This window comes from Chiloscyllium plagiosum, chromosome 4 (genome assembly GCF_004010195.1).
Source record: "Chiloscyllium plagiosum isolate BGI_BamShark_2017 chromosome 4, ASM401019v2, whole genome shotgun sequence".
NCBI lineage: Eukaryota > Metazoa > Chordata > Chondrichthyes > Orectolobiformes > Hemiscylliidae > Chiloscyllium > Chiloscyllium plagiosum.
This window is the reverse complement of record NC_057713.1, coordinates 39,118,865-39,134,552: the sequence shown is the minus strand read 5'-3', so window position 1 is coordinate 39,134,552 and position 15,688 is coordinate 39,118,865. Positions and strand designations below refer to the sequence as shown.

At 44.5% G+C, this 15,688-nt stretch overlaps 1 protein-coding gene across 2 annotated transcripts; it reads right to left on the bottom strand.

The window, feature by feature from the left end:
• Window positions 1-2,452: 2,452 nt before the first annotated feature.
• LOC122548973 (cytochrome b-c1 complex subunit 7) lies at window positions 2,453-14,952 on the bottom strand. Of its 2 annotated transcripts, none has more exons than XM_043688021.1 (4): window positions 14,848-14,950; window positions 8,046-8,117; window positions 6,664-6,830; window positions 2,453-2,791 (listed from the first exon to the last, which is right to left on the bottom strand). In XM_043688021.1, exons 1-4 carry the CDS (start codon window positions 14,864-14,866, stop codon window positions 2,714-2,716), a joined length of 336 nt encoding a protein of 111 aa, XP_043543956.1. In that variant the 5' UTR covers window positions 14,867-14,950; the 3' UTR covers window positions 2,453-2,713. The 2 variants fall into 2 exon arrangements, with proteins under 2 accessions (XP_043543956.1, XP_043543957.1); XM_043688022.1 differs by lacking the exon at window positions 2,453-2,791 and adding an exon at window positions 4,844-4,964 and having other exon boundaries at window positions 14,848-14,952.
• Between the last annotated feature and the right edge of the window lie 736 nt (window positions 14,953-15,688).

Below are 15,688 nucleotides of genomic sequence, written 5' to 3'. Positions count from 1 at the left end.
GTGTGGGGTTCCCGGACTATGAAGTTGGAAGCTGTGGATGGGAGATCCCCTGAGGTGATGAGGTTCTGTATGGTCTGGGAGATGATGGTGTGGTGATGGGGGGTGGGGTCATGGTCAAGGGGGCAGTAGGAAGAGGTGTCCTTGAGTTGGCGTTTGGCTTCAGCGATGTAGAGGTCAGTGCACCAGACTACCACTGCGCCCCCTTTATCCGCTGGCTTTATGGTGAGGTTGGGATTGGAGCAGAGGGATTGGAGGGCTGCGCGTTGTGAGGGTGAGGTGTTGGAGTGGGGTCGACAGGTTGAGGCGGTTAATGTCCCAGCGGCAGTTGGAAATGAAGAGGTCGAGGGCAGGTATTCGGCCAGCGCGGGATGTCCAGGTGGATGCAGTGCGTGGGAGGTGGGCGAAGGGGTCGAGACTGTCTAATGAGGAGGGGTTGAGTGGATTGGGCATACATTAGTTGGAATATAGGAGAGGCATATAACATTGAGGCACAATATTCTTCCAGAACCTGATAGGGTAGATGCAGAAAGGTTGTATCCTCTTGTGGTCTAGAATCAGAGGGCATAACATCACAATAAAGGAATCATATATTTAATACAGAATTGAGGCTATTTCTTTAAGGATATGGACAGATTTTTAATCTGCAAGGGAATTGAGGGTTGTAATAAAAAGGTAGGACAGTGGAGTTGAGAATGATCATATCCGCCATAATCTTACTAAATGGCAGACCAGACTGAGGTCGGAATTGGTTGAACTGGTCAACTCATTCGATTGGCTGAACTGGCCCTCACCCTCAAAGAAAGTATGATCTTCAGCATCTGCAGTCCTGAGTCGAAGAGTGTGGTGTTGGAAAAGCACAGTGGTTAGGCAGCATCACAGAAACAGGAGAATCGACGTTTCAGGCATAAGCCCTTCCTGATGAAGGGCATATGCCTGAAAGTTGATTTTCCTGCTCCTTGGATGTTGTCTGGTGCTTTTCCAGCACCACACTTTTCGACTGTGGTCATCACCCTCAACAACTTCTCCATCGAATCCTACTCCCTTCAGACCAAAGGGGTAGCCATGGGCTCCCACATGGGCCCCAGCTATGCCTACCTCTTTGTCAAATACGTGGAAGAGTCAGTCTTCCATTGTTACACTGGCAACATTCCCACCTTTTCATCCACTACACTGATGACTGTATTGGCACCACTGCATGTTCCCATGAGGAGGTTGAGCAGTTCATCAACTTCATGAACACCTTTGGGCTGTGGGGGGGAACACAAGTTCACCTAGACATTCTTGGACACTTCCCTTCCCTCATGGACCACTCTGTCTCCAATTCCAGCAACCGACTCAACACGTACTTCAACTTAAAACCCACTGACTATTACAGCTGCCTGGACTACACCTTGTCCAACCCCCAGGAGCAAACCCACTACAGAATATCCCAGATGGCCTCCCATTTCAAGGACCACAAGTTCCCCTCTCATGTAGTCAACAATGCCCTCCAGCACATCTCCTCCACTTCCAGCATCTCCACCCTTGAACCCCATCCCTCCAACTGCAACAAGGATAGAACTCCCCTGGTCCTTGCCTTCCACCCAATCTTCAGATACAGCATATCTGCCACCACCATTTCCACCACCTACAGTCAGACCCGACCAGATATATTTCCCTCCCCATTACTATCAACATTCCGAAGAGACCATTCCATTTGTGACTCTCTTGCCCCCACTAAACCACTCTCAGCACCCTCTCTTGCCACCACAAAGGGTGTAAGACCTGCGCCCACGCCTCCATCCAAGGCCCAAAGAATCCTTCCACATTTTTCTGCACATCCAAACACCTCATCTATCGCGTCCATTGCTCTCAATGTGGTCTCGTCTACATTGGGAAGGTGGGAAACCAACTCAATGTTTCAGAGAATCTCTCTTGGGTACATGCACCAAACCAACCCACCACCCTGTGGCTGACCCCTTCAACTGCCCTGCCCACTCTGCCACGGACATGCCTCCACCACCAAATCCTAACCACACAAAGCCTGGAAGAAGAATGCCACATCTTTCACTTTGGGACCCTCCAACCACACGGCATCAACGTTGATTTCAACAGTTTTTTCATTGCCCCTCCACCCACCTCATCCCAGATCCAACCCTCCAACTGGGCACCGCCCTCTTGAACAGTCCCACCTATCCGCTCCAACCTATCACCATCACCCCCATCTGCATCTACCTATTACCTTCACAGCTACCTTCCCCAGCCCAACTCATTCCTTTTATCTCTCAGCCCCCATTTCCCCCACACTCCTGATGAATCGTCGATTGTTCTGCTCCTTGGATGCTGCCTGACCTGCAGTGCTTTTCCACCCTTTTTGACTGAGGACTGAATGGCCTACTACTGCTCCTCTATCCTATGGTCTTAGTACAAGTTTGATTTGTGAAATGTATTTTGCTTCTATTAGTCAAAGGCATGAAGGCAAAATTTCATTTTATTTCTTTCAAATTTACACACCTATGAGTAAAACTATGACAAAAGAAATCAGGAAATGAGTTTTAAATTATTCTGTACAAACAAAACAAAAATTGCGTTCCATAGTTTACAGCACAATTTATTTATTCAAGAAGGAAATTGTTATTGTGGCTGCAGCCAATGGCCAATTACAAAATAATGGGCTTTAAATTTGCATTTCGAGATAGTAACACAAACAGAAGTTAAACATTAAAGTAACAAATCACTTCTTATTCCATTCTTCTTTTTCCTTTCGTTCAGCAATAACTTCTTTGAGATATGGTTCTAGATAGCGTACATCCTGTAACAAACAAAGATCTGCACTCAGCTGTAGTCATAAATGTAAAATCTGTCACATCTAACAGCATAGTTATTTACACAAATAACTGATTTTTATTCTTTTAAGAAATGTTTATAGAACCTGATGTTTTAACTGAAGGAAAATCCAAAACAGAAATTGCTGAAAAATCTAAGCAGTCTAAAGATATGCAGGCTAGGTGGATTGGCCATGCTAAATTGCTCAGTGTCCAGGCTAAGTGGATTAGCCATGGGAAATTAGAGTGGTGCTGGAAAAGCACACCAGGTCAGGCAGCATCCAAGTAGCAGGAAAATCGATATTTTGGGCAAAAACCCTTCATCAGCCCTTCCTGATGAAGGGCTTTTGGACAAAACGTCCATTTTCCTGCTCCTCGGATGCTGCCTGACCTGCTGTGCTTTTCCAGCACCACTCTAATTTGGACTCTAATCTCCAGCACCTGCAGTACCCACTTCTGCGTAGCCATGGGAAATGCAAGGCTACAGGGATAGGGAGATGGATCTCGATGGGATGCTGATTGGAGGGTTGGTGTGGACCTGATGGGCCGAATAGCCTGTTTCCATACTATAGGGATTCTACAATTCTAGGTCTGACAGCATCAATGCAGAGAAATCAGTATTAACATTTCAGATCAACTCTCCCTTCTTCAGAACTCACGACAGCTAGGAAAAAGATGGTTTTTATGGGGTGGAGGGGTGGGGCGGGGGGCAGACTAAATGACAGATAGGGATAGAGCCCAAAGAGAAAAATATACAGTTGGATGGACAAAGGAGCAGTTAAAAGTCAGTCTGGGGTAATGAATGACTGCAAAAGGAGACTATTAATTGCAGAAATTGGGTAGTGTGTGGGAGCAGCCCATGTGATGACAAGGTCTGGTGGTCGGGGTGAGGGAAAACATGAAGAATGGTGCTCAGGCCTTAAAATTGTTGAACTTGATATTAAGTTCAGAAGGCTGCAGGGCTCCCAAGCAGAAAAGGAGATGTTCTTCTGGTTTGCACTCAGCTTCACTGCAGCACTGCAGGAAGCCTGAGGCAGAGATACTGAACAGGGAATATGGTGACGTGCAGAAGTGACAGGCAATTGCAAGCTCAGGGTCTGTTTTGTGTCTATGAAGCAGTCGCCAGTCTGCACTTGATTTCCTCAATGTAGAGGAGACCACAGTGAATACAGTAGACTAGATTAAGTGAAATGCAGGTAAAGTGCTGCTTCAACTGAAAGGCATGTTTAGGCCTCTGGATACTGAGGGGGGTGGAAATAAATGGGTAGGTGCTACAATTTCTGCAATTGCAGGGGAAGTTGCTAGGAATGAAGGATTGGAGGACCAGGGTCTCTCTGAGGGAATGGCCCTCACAGAGGGCTGACAAGGGAGCAGAGGGGAATGAGGTGACACCCCAATGGAGATGGTGGTAATGATGGCTAATGATCCTCTGAATGGGGATGCTATGCGGGGACAAAGTGGACCCGAATGCTGTTGTTGGAGAGTAGAGAGGGGGTGAGCGTTGAGGTGCAGGGTGAGTCAGACCCAGCTGAGGGCCTTGTCAATTATGGTGCCAGGGAATCCTTGGTTGAGGAAGGTGGTGTACATTTCGGAGACCCCCTTATCCAAATTGGCATCATCAGAACAGATGCAGAGGAACAGAGAGAATGGAATAGTTTTTACATGAAATATGGTATGAGGACGAACAGACAAGATAACTGTGGGATTTGGTGGTGTCGTAGTGAATATTGGTAATCAATCTGACCCCAAAAATGGAATGAGAGATGTAGAGGAAGGGAAGGGAGAAGACAGACCAGATGAAGGTGAGGGTGCATTGGAAATTGGAAGCAAAATAAATAAACTTTTCCAGATGAGAGAGGGAAGCAGCACCAATGATATCATCGATATATAGGAGTAAGAATCATGGATGGGGGCCGGAGTAAGACTGAAACAAGGAATGTTTTTCACACCTCACAGAGGGGCAGGCATAACTGGGGCCCATGCGGGTGCCCATACCTACCCCTTTGACCTGAAGAAAGTGAGAGGAGTTAAAAAGAGAAGTTGTTGAGGCTGATGAGGTGTTTGGCCAGTCGGAGGAGGGTAGCGGTTAGTGAGGATCATTCAGTCCATTTTTATAGGAAGCAGACACCATGGGGATGGACATGTGAAGAAACTGTAGGTCTAATAAAGAGGAGGTGGTTGGACACTGCGAACTGGAAATTCTGAAACTGATATAAAGCATCAGAGGAATCATGGAAGCAAGTGGGAAGGGACTCGACAAGAGGAGGAAGAAAAACCATGACTGAGCTTATGCTCACCCTGAACAACTTCTCTTTTAACTCCTCTCACTTCTCCAAGTCAAAGGGGGTGACCATGGGAACCTGCACGCACCCCAGTTAAGCCTTTTTTTTGTGGAGTATGTGGAACTTTCCAATTCTGGCTCCCAGCCACAACTCTTTCTCCAGTACATCAATGCTACCTCCTTCTCACATCTGGAATTGGATAAGTTATTGATTTTGCTTCTGATTTCCACTCCATTCTAACGTTCACATGGTCAACCTCTGACTTCTCTCTTCCCTTCCTCGACATTTGTTTCCATTTTGGGGATAGGCTGGCCACCAATGTCCATTATAAACCAATTGACTCCCACAGTTGCCTTGATTATACACCCTCATACCCTGCTTCCTGTAAACACTCTATCCCATTCTCCCAGTTTCTCTATGGCATATCTGCTCTGATGATGCTAACCTCAATAAGGAGTCCTCAAAAATGTCCACCTTCTTCCTCAACCAAGGATTCCCCAGCACCGTAACTGACAGGGCACTCGGCTGAGTCTAACCCATCTCCCACACCTGAGACCCTCTCTTCCCTTCCACAACAGTGATAGGGTCCTCCTTGTCCTCAACTACCATCTCATCAACAACCACATCCAAGAGAATCAGCCACTACTTCCATCACTGGACACATTCTCCACCCTTCTAGTCATCCTTCCGCAAGGACCATTCCCTCTAGACCACCTGGAGGTCCTCCGGCAATCCCAATACATCCCCACAGTCTCAAGTCCTTTCCAATGCAATTGCAGAAAGTGGTACCATCTGCCCATTTACTTTCTCCTTCCTCAGTATCCAAGGCCTCAAACACACCTTCCAGGTGAAACAGCACTTTATCTGCACTTCACTGAATCCAGTCTACTGTATTTGCTGCTCACAGCACGGTCTCCTCTACATTGGGGAAACAAAGTACAGACTGGGTGACTGCTTCACAGAACACTTACATTCTGTCAACAAAAAAAAAAGACCTTGAGCTTCCAGCTACTTGCCACTTCAACATGCCACCTTGTTCTCTGGCCAACATTGTCTCAGGCTTGCTGCAGCGCTCCAGTGAAATTTGATGCAAACTGGAAGAACAATACTTCATTTTCCGAGAGTGGTCAGAATTGGAAACTTACTACAAGTAGCAATCGAGGGGAATAGCCTTTCAGGGCAGATAGGGATAGAACAATATGCTGATTGGGTTAAATGAAAAGTGGTGGAACCACTGTTTGTGAAATGTGTCCAATAGGCCGACTGGCCCTTTTCTCTGCTATTGATTCTAAATCGGACCCAGTGAGGAGTTCCTGTTGGTTCAAATCCAAACCTTCCTCCATCAAAGGACTGGAGAAAGAGAAAAGGCAAGATAAACGAACCAGCCGTGACTGTTTTCTAAGCCAAAGGGTCCATGCATGCTGTAGGTGCTTGGGTTAAAGACAACTCTCAAGGAAATTACAGCGTGGCTGGTGGGACTGAAGTACACAGGTGCAACAAAAGGACAAACAGAGAACAAATGCTATTGCAGTAAACATTTCCCCTTTTACAGAAATCAGTACTAATGCCGAGATTACCTGCTCATATTTTGTCCACATCTCCTTTGGAAGGATTTGATGCTTCAGGCTCAAATCCAAAGCTCGCTTTATGCGGAACATTCGCTCATTGTAAAGGTTTTCAGGTAATCGTTTTATAGCTTCTTGCACATCATCATCTTCATACAGTGTGTCATCCCGCACGAGTCCTAGAAACAAACACAGTTTTCTTATTTGTGGTAATTTGGAGAATGTATCTTACTGAATGGTAATTCTTTAAAACAAGAAAACATAGTACTGAAGGAGAATTGACTTACGATACAAGAATGATGTATAATGGTAGTAAACCATAAATAAAAATGGGAAAAGCTATGTTTTAAGGTTGCATTTTATGGTTCACATGGAAGGTCTTTAAAAGACTATTTCAAGAAATGGATTTTTCTTAATAATTTGGAGTGGCAGGGTGTGGTATTTAGGGTTGGAAATCACATAACCACAAAGGTGTTAGCAAAAGAAAGAAGAGATAACAAATGATTTCTCAAAAGGCTACTCACAGATGCTGAGGAAGAGACCAATGGTTATAAGCGCCTTTTGGATTGATAGGGTACTGCTATATTACGGAATACTAACCCATGTAAATGCAAATACAAATCTCACGATCGAAATTTAAGTTGAATTCACTTTAAAATTTAAAGTGTGTGCCATTTAGAGAATCCACCCAGGAAACTGCAGAGCCTTCATTAGCTTCTCCTGAACTTGTGACTTCCTTCAAGGAAGGGGAAACAAATAATCGGAAACACTATCTTTGCACACTTTCATCCAAGTCACATCATCCTAGTTTGGCATTATATCATCTTCTTTCTTCATTGATGGCCTGATATCTTTGAACTTACTAATTAATAGATTAGATTAGATTACTTTACAGTGTGGAAACAGGCCCTTCGGCCCAACAAGTCCACACCGACCCGCCGAAGCGCAACCCACTCATACCCCTACATTTACCCCTTACCTAACACTACGGACAATTTAACATGGCCAATTCACCTGACCTGCACATCTTTGGACTGTGGGAGGAAACCGGAGCACCTGGAGGAAACCCACGCAGACACGGGGAGAATGTGCAAACTCCACACAGTCAGTCGCCGGAGGCGGGAATTGAACCCGGGTCTCTGGCGCTGCGAGGCAGCAGTGCTAACCACTGTGCCACCGTGCCGCCCACAAATGTAATGTAATGTAATGTAAATTAATAGTTTTATGGAAACACGCTCATCATGTTGACTTAAGAACTTAACTCATCACCGCCACTTCTGGAGGACAATTAGGGTGAACAGTAAATATTGCCTACGTCAGCCGTACCTATATACTGAGAATTGAAAAAGATTTTGGAAAGAAATAGAAGAAAATATCTAAATTCCAAAACGCACCATATTTGTTGAATCCTGCAGCATTATAGTACCACTTTTGTAGGCTTTGTAGCAAACTGCTTGTTGCCTTGGCTAGAGGAAAGAAAAGATACAAACAGATTACATTATAAACACACAGAAGAGAAAATTCAAATTAGGTGACCACACTAGAGTTAAGCTCAGTGTACGCAGAAACACTTACCAGAAGAAAATAGTCTAGCCAAACTGCCTTACTAAATACAAGCAAAATGCTGTGGTTGTCAGAGATTGGAAATAAAAATAGCAGATTCGGCATCTGTGAAGAAAAAGGTTAATTTAAATCCAATTGTATATTAGACTTTAAATGTTGACTCTGTTTCTCTTTCACAGATGCTGCCGAGTCTGCTGGGTTTCTCCAGGACTTTGTCGTTTAATATTTGTTCTTGGGATTTGAGAAATAGCAACAAAATAGCATTTACTGTTAGAAGTTTGGATTTTGCTTCATACAAACACTTTAGGAGTGAATTACACACAGATTTTAATCTGGAGTGAATTTAGGTTAGCCATGGTTCAGCCCAAGATAAACAAAAACATAGGGCTTACAAGCAGGAGTCAATTTGAAACTTTGAGCCTATTCTACCATTCAATAAGATCATGGTTGATCTAGACACTTTCCTGCCTGCTCTCCATGACCCTACAATAATCTTGAGTAGGCCTCACCTCATTAGTTGGGAGAATAAGCTCCAATCTAAGGACTGATGCACAAAATCCAAGCTTATACTAAGGTGCTGCATTGCTGGAAATGCTACTCTTTGATTGTAATATGAAACCAGGCTCCTGATGGACATCTAAAATGGGTATTAACAAAACCATAGCACTATTTTGAAGACACATAGGAGTTCTTCTGTGTTTATGGCCAATAATTATCTTTAAATATAAAGAAAGATTACCTGGTACAAAAATAAAAATTGCTGGAGAAACTCAGGTCTGGCAGAGGGATTGCTGGACCCTAAACATTAACTCTACTTTCTCTCCGCAGATGCTGTCAAGCCTGCTGAGGTTTTTCCAACAATCTCTATTTTTATACCAGATAGTCTTCCTTTAAAAGGCTATTCAAAGATAATTATTGGTGATAAACATGGAAGAACTCCCATCTCTCTTCAGAATTATGCTATGATTTTGTTAATACCCATTTATTGCTGGAGGCAACTCAGCAAGTTTGACAGTATTTGCGGAGAGAAAGCAAAGTTAATGTTTAGGGTCCAGCAAGCCCTCTGCCAAACCTGAGTTTTTCCAGCAATTTCTGTTTACTTGTAATTTTCAGCATCCACAGTTCTTTGGGCTTTTTTTGTTTAAGAGATTAAGAATAATTCCTGATGAAGGGCTTATGCTCGAAATGTTGATTCTCCTGTTCCTCAGATGCTGCTTGACCAGTTGTGCTTTTCCAGCACCACACGGACTCTGATCTTCAGCATCTGCAGTCCCCACTTTCTCCCTTTACATATTTTTCTCTGGATTAAAAAGTCACAGACTACAGCTTATAAAACAGAGAGAGGGTATAAGGCAAAGTTACCCAAGTCTAGGTAATGGCTCTGCCTTCAAATACCCTGGCTCAGTTTATGAACTGGAGTGTAAGTCATAAACACACAAAATAGAGGAGGAGGAATTTCTGAATAGTTTTGTGTAGCAATAATGCCATAAAAACAATAGATGGAGCTCTCTTCAACATTTTAATATATTGTTATAGTCCCAGAAGACTATTTCTGGATTGGTGGTGCATTTAACTCGAGGTTCACCATGCCTCAGGAAAGGGACAAGGTTAAGAAGGTCAGACCTTCATGGTGACCTCAGCTGGTGTGGGAATTGAACTTGTGCTGTTGACACTAGCTCAAGTCAGCCACCCAGTTAACTGAGCTAATTGACTCCAGACTTCTCTACAGCTAAAACCATAAGGCATATTGCCTAGCAATGCTAAGATAGGGATATTTGTTAATAAAACAAAGACAGCAATCTTTGATAGCAATCTGAAACAAAAACAGATACTGCTGGAAAAAAACTTAGGTTTGACAGCATCTGTGGAGAGAATCCAGAGTTAACATTTTAGGTCCAGCGACCCTTCATCAGACGCTGCCAGATCTACTGAGTTTCTCCAGCAATTTCTAATTTTGTTATAAATTAAGTGGCATAGTTTTAAAAGTGAGAACTGAGACACAGGGTGGGGATCAGGGTGCATGTACCCACATCTTTGAAGATGGCAGCTCAATAGAAAAGCTTGCAAAAAGTCACTAAAGGATCTTTATCTGACTAAGCAAGAACATTAAACATAATCCAAAGATGTGCAGGTTAGGTGAATTGGCTATGCTAAATTACCCATAGTGTTCAGGGATGTATAGATTAGGAGCATTAGTTAGCGGTAAATATAGGATTAATGGGGTTGGGGAAAGGATCTGGGTGGGTTACTCTTCGGAGGGTCGGTGTGGACTTGTTGGGCCGAAGGGCCTGTTTCCACACTGTAGGGATTCTATGATTTTACAAATGTTGCTTGGGGTAACTGGAGCACTGTGCACAATTCTTGGAATCTAAATTTGGAAGAAATGCCAAAGCATTTGAAAAGGTGCAGAAGATTCTAATGAGACATAACTGAGGATGGGGGATTGGGGTTGTCCTCACAACACAGTTGATAAAGGCATGGGTTACACAAGGGCCACTTGGTAGCTGACCTCAGTACAGCATTAGTTAAAAAATGGACAAAAGAGCAGAAATCCACAAGTAAGGTGAAAGTGACTGCCCTCGATGTTGAGGCCATGATTGTGGCCTCTCATATATTAGAGGTGATCTTTCTCTACACCTTCTCTGTAGCTGAACACTTTATTCGGCATTCTGTTCTATTACCCTGATGTACTTATGTAAGGTATGATTTGTCTCATTAGCACGCAAAATACTTTCCACTGTATCTGTAAATCGAGACCCCTAGCAAAACCAAAGGCAATGGGAAAAAGGAGAAACTCTCTCCTAGTGGGAGTCATTGCTAGCATAAAGGAAATGGTTATGTTTATTGGAGGGCAGTCATCTCAGCAGGAATTCCTCAGAGTAGTATTCAAGGCCCAACCATTTTCAGTTGCTATGTTAATGACATTGCCCATATCAGAACGTCAGAAGTGGGGATGTTTTGTTGATTACATGATGTTCAGCATCATTCGTAACTCCTCAGATACTGAAGCAGTCCATGTCCAAATACAGCAAGATATGGACAACATCCAGGTTTGAACTGACAAGTGCCAGGCAACGATCATATTCAAAAAGAAAGAATTTAATAAGTGCCCATTGATATTTAAAGGCATGACCACTACTGAATCACCTACTATGGATTCAGCTACTATTCTGGATGTCACCACTGAATAGAAGGTGAACTGGACTAGCCACAAACATTCTATTGCTACAAAAGTGGCCAGAAGATGGGAATCGTGCAGCACAACGCAGACTCTCCAAAGCACAAGTCAGGAATGTGATGGAACACTTCTCATTTGACTGAATTAGTGCAGCATCATAAACAAGAAACTTGATCCCATCCAAGACAAAGCAGCTTGCTTGATTGTTTTGGCTATGGTGCCAGTCACTCTCTCCAGCACCAACAGTAGCAGCAGTTTGTATCATCTGCAAACTGTACTGCAGAAATTGACTAAGGCTTAAGACAGCACCTTCAAAACCCACGATCCTACTGACTAACAGGACAAAGACAGCAGATACATGGAAACAGCACCACCCGAAAAGTTCACTTCCAAGGCACTCATTATCCTAACTTAGAAAAATATCATCTTTTCTGTGTTACTAGTTCAAAATCCTGGAACTGCTCCCTGCCAGCATTATGGGTCTACATCAAACAAATGGGCTGAGTTTTTTAAAAAAGGCAGGTCACCACCAGCACCAACCCCCACGTTCCATGAACAAATTTTTAAAAAGCAGTAAGGAGGAACTGTCAGCAACAACTTGACCCCAGGCTTCTTGGGTCAGAGGTAGGGATACTGCCGCTGCAGTACAAGAGCCCCAAGGAGAACCAAACTTCTTTTAAAAAATATCAGAAGGCGCTATTCCAGACAACTCATCGTATTTTTCCCCACAACCAAATTATCTTGAACATTCTACCAGAATAGCAAAAATAGATTTAATAGTAATTTTCATGGAAGAGTCAAATAAATACTCAAAGGAGGAAAACCTCCAGGATGAAAAAAATCCAGGAAGCATAACCAAAAGGGGCAGCATGGAAATGTTGGGCCAAATGGCTTCCTTCTGAATGGTAGCATTAGGTGTACCCTAGAACTCTGTGGGAAGCTAGGGAAGTGATTGCTGGGCTTGCTGAGATATTTTTATCATCGATAGCCACAGGTGAAGTGCCGGAAAACTGGAGGTTGGCTAACAATAGACAATAGGTGCAGGTGTAGGCCATTCGAACCAGCACCATCATTCATTATGATCATGGCTGATAATCCACAGTCAGTATCCTGTTCCTGCCTTATCCCCATAACCCCTGAATCCCCTATCTTTAGGAGCTCTATCCATCTCTTTCTTGAAAGTATCCAGAGACTTGGCCTCCACTGCCTTCTGGGGAAGAGCATTCCATATATCCACCACTCTCTGGGTGAAGAAGTTTCTCCTCAACTCTGTTCTAAATGGTCTACCCCTTATTTTTAAACCGTGTCCTCTGAATCTGGACTCAACCATCAGCGAAAACATGCTTCCTGCCTCCAGAGTGTCCAATCCTTTAATAATCTTATACGTCTCAATCATTTTCCCTCTCGTCCTTCTAAACTCAAGCGTATACAAGCCCAGTCGCTCCAATCTTTCAACATATGATAGTCTCGCCATTCCGGGGATTGACCTCAACAGCCAGAATGTCCTTCCTCAAATTTGGAGACCAAAACTGCACACAATACTCCAGGTGCAGTCTCACCAGGGCCCTGCACAGCTGCAGAAACACCTGTTTGCTCTTATACTCAATTTCTCTTGTTATGAAGACTAGCATGCCATTGGCTTTCTTTACTGCCTGCTGTACCTGCATGCTTGCTCTCATTGACTAATGTACATGAACACCCAGATCTTGTTGTACTTCCCCTTTACCTAATTTGACTCCATTTAGATAGTAATCTGCCTTCCTGTTCTTGCCACCAAAGTGGACAACCATACATTTATCTATTAAAGAAAGCTGGAAAGGAAAAGCCAGGGAACTATTGGAGGGAATCCTGAGGGATAGGATTTACATGTATTTATAAAGACAAGGACTGATTAAAGATAGTCAGCATAACTTTGTGCATGGGAAATTGTGCCTCACTCACTTGTTTGAGTTTTTTGATGAGGTAACAAAGAGGATTGATGAAGGCAAAGCAGTGGACATGATCTATATGGACTTCCTCAAGGCATTCAACAACGTTCCTCATCGTAGACTGGTTAACAAGGTTATATCACATGGAATATAGGGAGAATTCTCCATTTGGATGCAGAACTGGCTCAAAGGTAGGAGGATTAATTTTCAGATTGGATGCCTGTGACCAGCCATGTGTCACAAGGATTGGTGCCGGGTCCACTTTTTTTTGTCATTTATATAAATGGATATGACCTAGTAAGTTCACAGATGACAGCAAAATTGGTGGAGGTGGGCAGTAGTTACCTCAGCGTTCAATGGGACCTTGAACAGATGGGCAAAAGGACCAAGGAGTGGCAAATAGAGTTTAATTTATATAATTGAGGGTGTTGCATTCTGGAAAGGCAAATCAAAGCAGGACTTACACACTTAAATGGTAAAGTCCTGGGAGGTGCTGCTGAACAAAGAGGCCTTGGAGTGCAGGTTTATACTTTGAAAGTGGAGTCACAGGTAGACAGGCATTTGGTATGCTGGCCTTTATTGGTCAGTGAATTGAGTATAGGAGGCCAGTTGCAGCTGTACAGGACATTGGTTAGGCCACTTTTGGAATACTGTATTCAATTCTGGTCTCCCTGCTGTAGGAAAGATGTAGGGAAACCTGAAAGGGTTCAGAAAAGACTTACAAAGATGTTGCCAGGGTTGGCAAGTTTGAGCTATAAGGAGAGGCTGAATAGGTTGGGGCTGTTTTCCCTGGAGAGTCAGAAACTGAGGGGCAGAGGTTTATAAAATTACGAAGGACGTGGATAGGGTGAATAGCCAACTTTTTTTTTTCCTGGGCTAGGGGTGTCCAAAGCTCGAGGCTGTAAGTCTAAGTTGGGAGAGGAAAGATTGGAAAGGGAGCTGAGGGGCAACTTTACCACACAAGGGGTGGTGCATGTGTGGAATGAGCTGTCAGAGGAAGTGGTGGAGGCTGATACAATTACAACATTTAAAAGACATTTGGATGGGTATATGAATAGGAAGGGTTTAGATGGCCAAATGCTGGCAAATGGGATTAGACTAATTTAGGATATCTGTTCGGGTCTGCTTCTGTGCTGTACATCTCAATAACTATCTCCTGATCCCTATCGCACTCTCTGCAGGGGTCACCTTGAGCGCTGTAAAAACAAGTTGGTCCTCTCCTCCGCTAGGTCTCAAAGACAAAGAGAGACACTACAGGCCTCAGAGCCGGAGCCTCTCCGGGGGGCGGTGGAAGCCGCTGGAGTTGGTCACTGGCGCCGGGACGGAGCCGGTACCTCTCCCTCACCCACGACCGCCGTGACCCCGCAATCACCTTCCCTTCCCCGGAGGACCTCCACATCGCTCTCGGAAACAGGCTGAGGTTTGCTCACCAGCTCAGTTTGGGAAACGCTAGGGATTTTACCCACAGCCGGACTGTCTCCCTCGTTTCCGCCCCCCTCGCACCCGCACCGCTCCGCTCTCCCTCACCTGGGGCTCTGGCCGCCATCTTCCTAGCCAGGAACTCAACGCGGACTGCGCCGCCGCCTAACGTCCCCGGCGATGAGACGTAATCGCGTTGCGTGCGCGTCTCCGCAGACGAACCTGTAGAACGCACGTCCGGAACGGAACCGCGAACCCGACACGCAAGCGCGTGCCCGATAAAAGTCACGTTGACTACGTGCGGGCCCCCGAGGTAGAAAGCCAGCACCGTCTGCGGATACCGATGAGACGACACAGCAGTTGTCAAGGTGGTATGTGTTCCAGTTCTGGTGCTCTATAGTGAGTATGGGGGGGCTGGGTGTGAGACCGCCATGTTGGGCAATCATACAATGCAAGTTTTCATTGATTTCTCCACATGGCCTTGGCTAAAAGACTAGTTCTCACTATAGTAATACTGATGATATCGTGGGGAAAAAGGGCCCATAGGCAGCTATGGTTCTCAAGTCTCCAACTGCACCAGAAAGGATAGAAAATAAGCACAAAAGGAAATTAGTTCCCCAACCCCAAACAACGTATTGACTTTGTGTTTCTGGATGTGTAGATCTAGAATTACTATCGCTTGTGACATTAATTTTCTGATTTTGAACATGGTCCTCGGGGCTTCTAGGAGAAAGTGAGGACTGCAGATGCTGGAGATCAGAGCTGAAAAATGTGTTGCTGGAAAAGCGCAGCAGGTCAGGCAGCATCCAAGGAACAGGAGAATCGACGTTTCAGGCATAAGCCCTTCTTCAGGAATGAGGAAAGTTTGTCCAGCAGGCTAAGATAAAATTATCTTAGCCTGCTGGACAAACTTTCCTCATTCCTGAAGAAGGGCTTATGCCCGAAACGT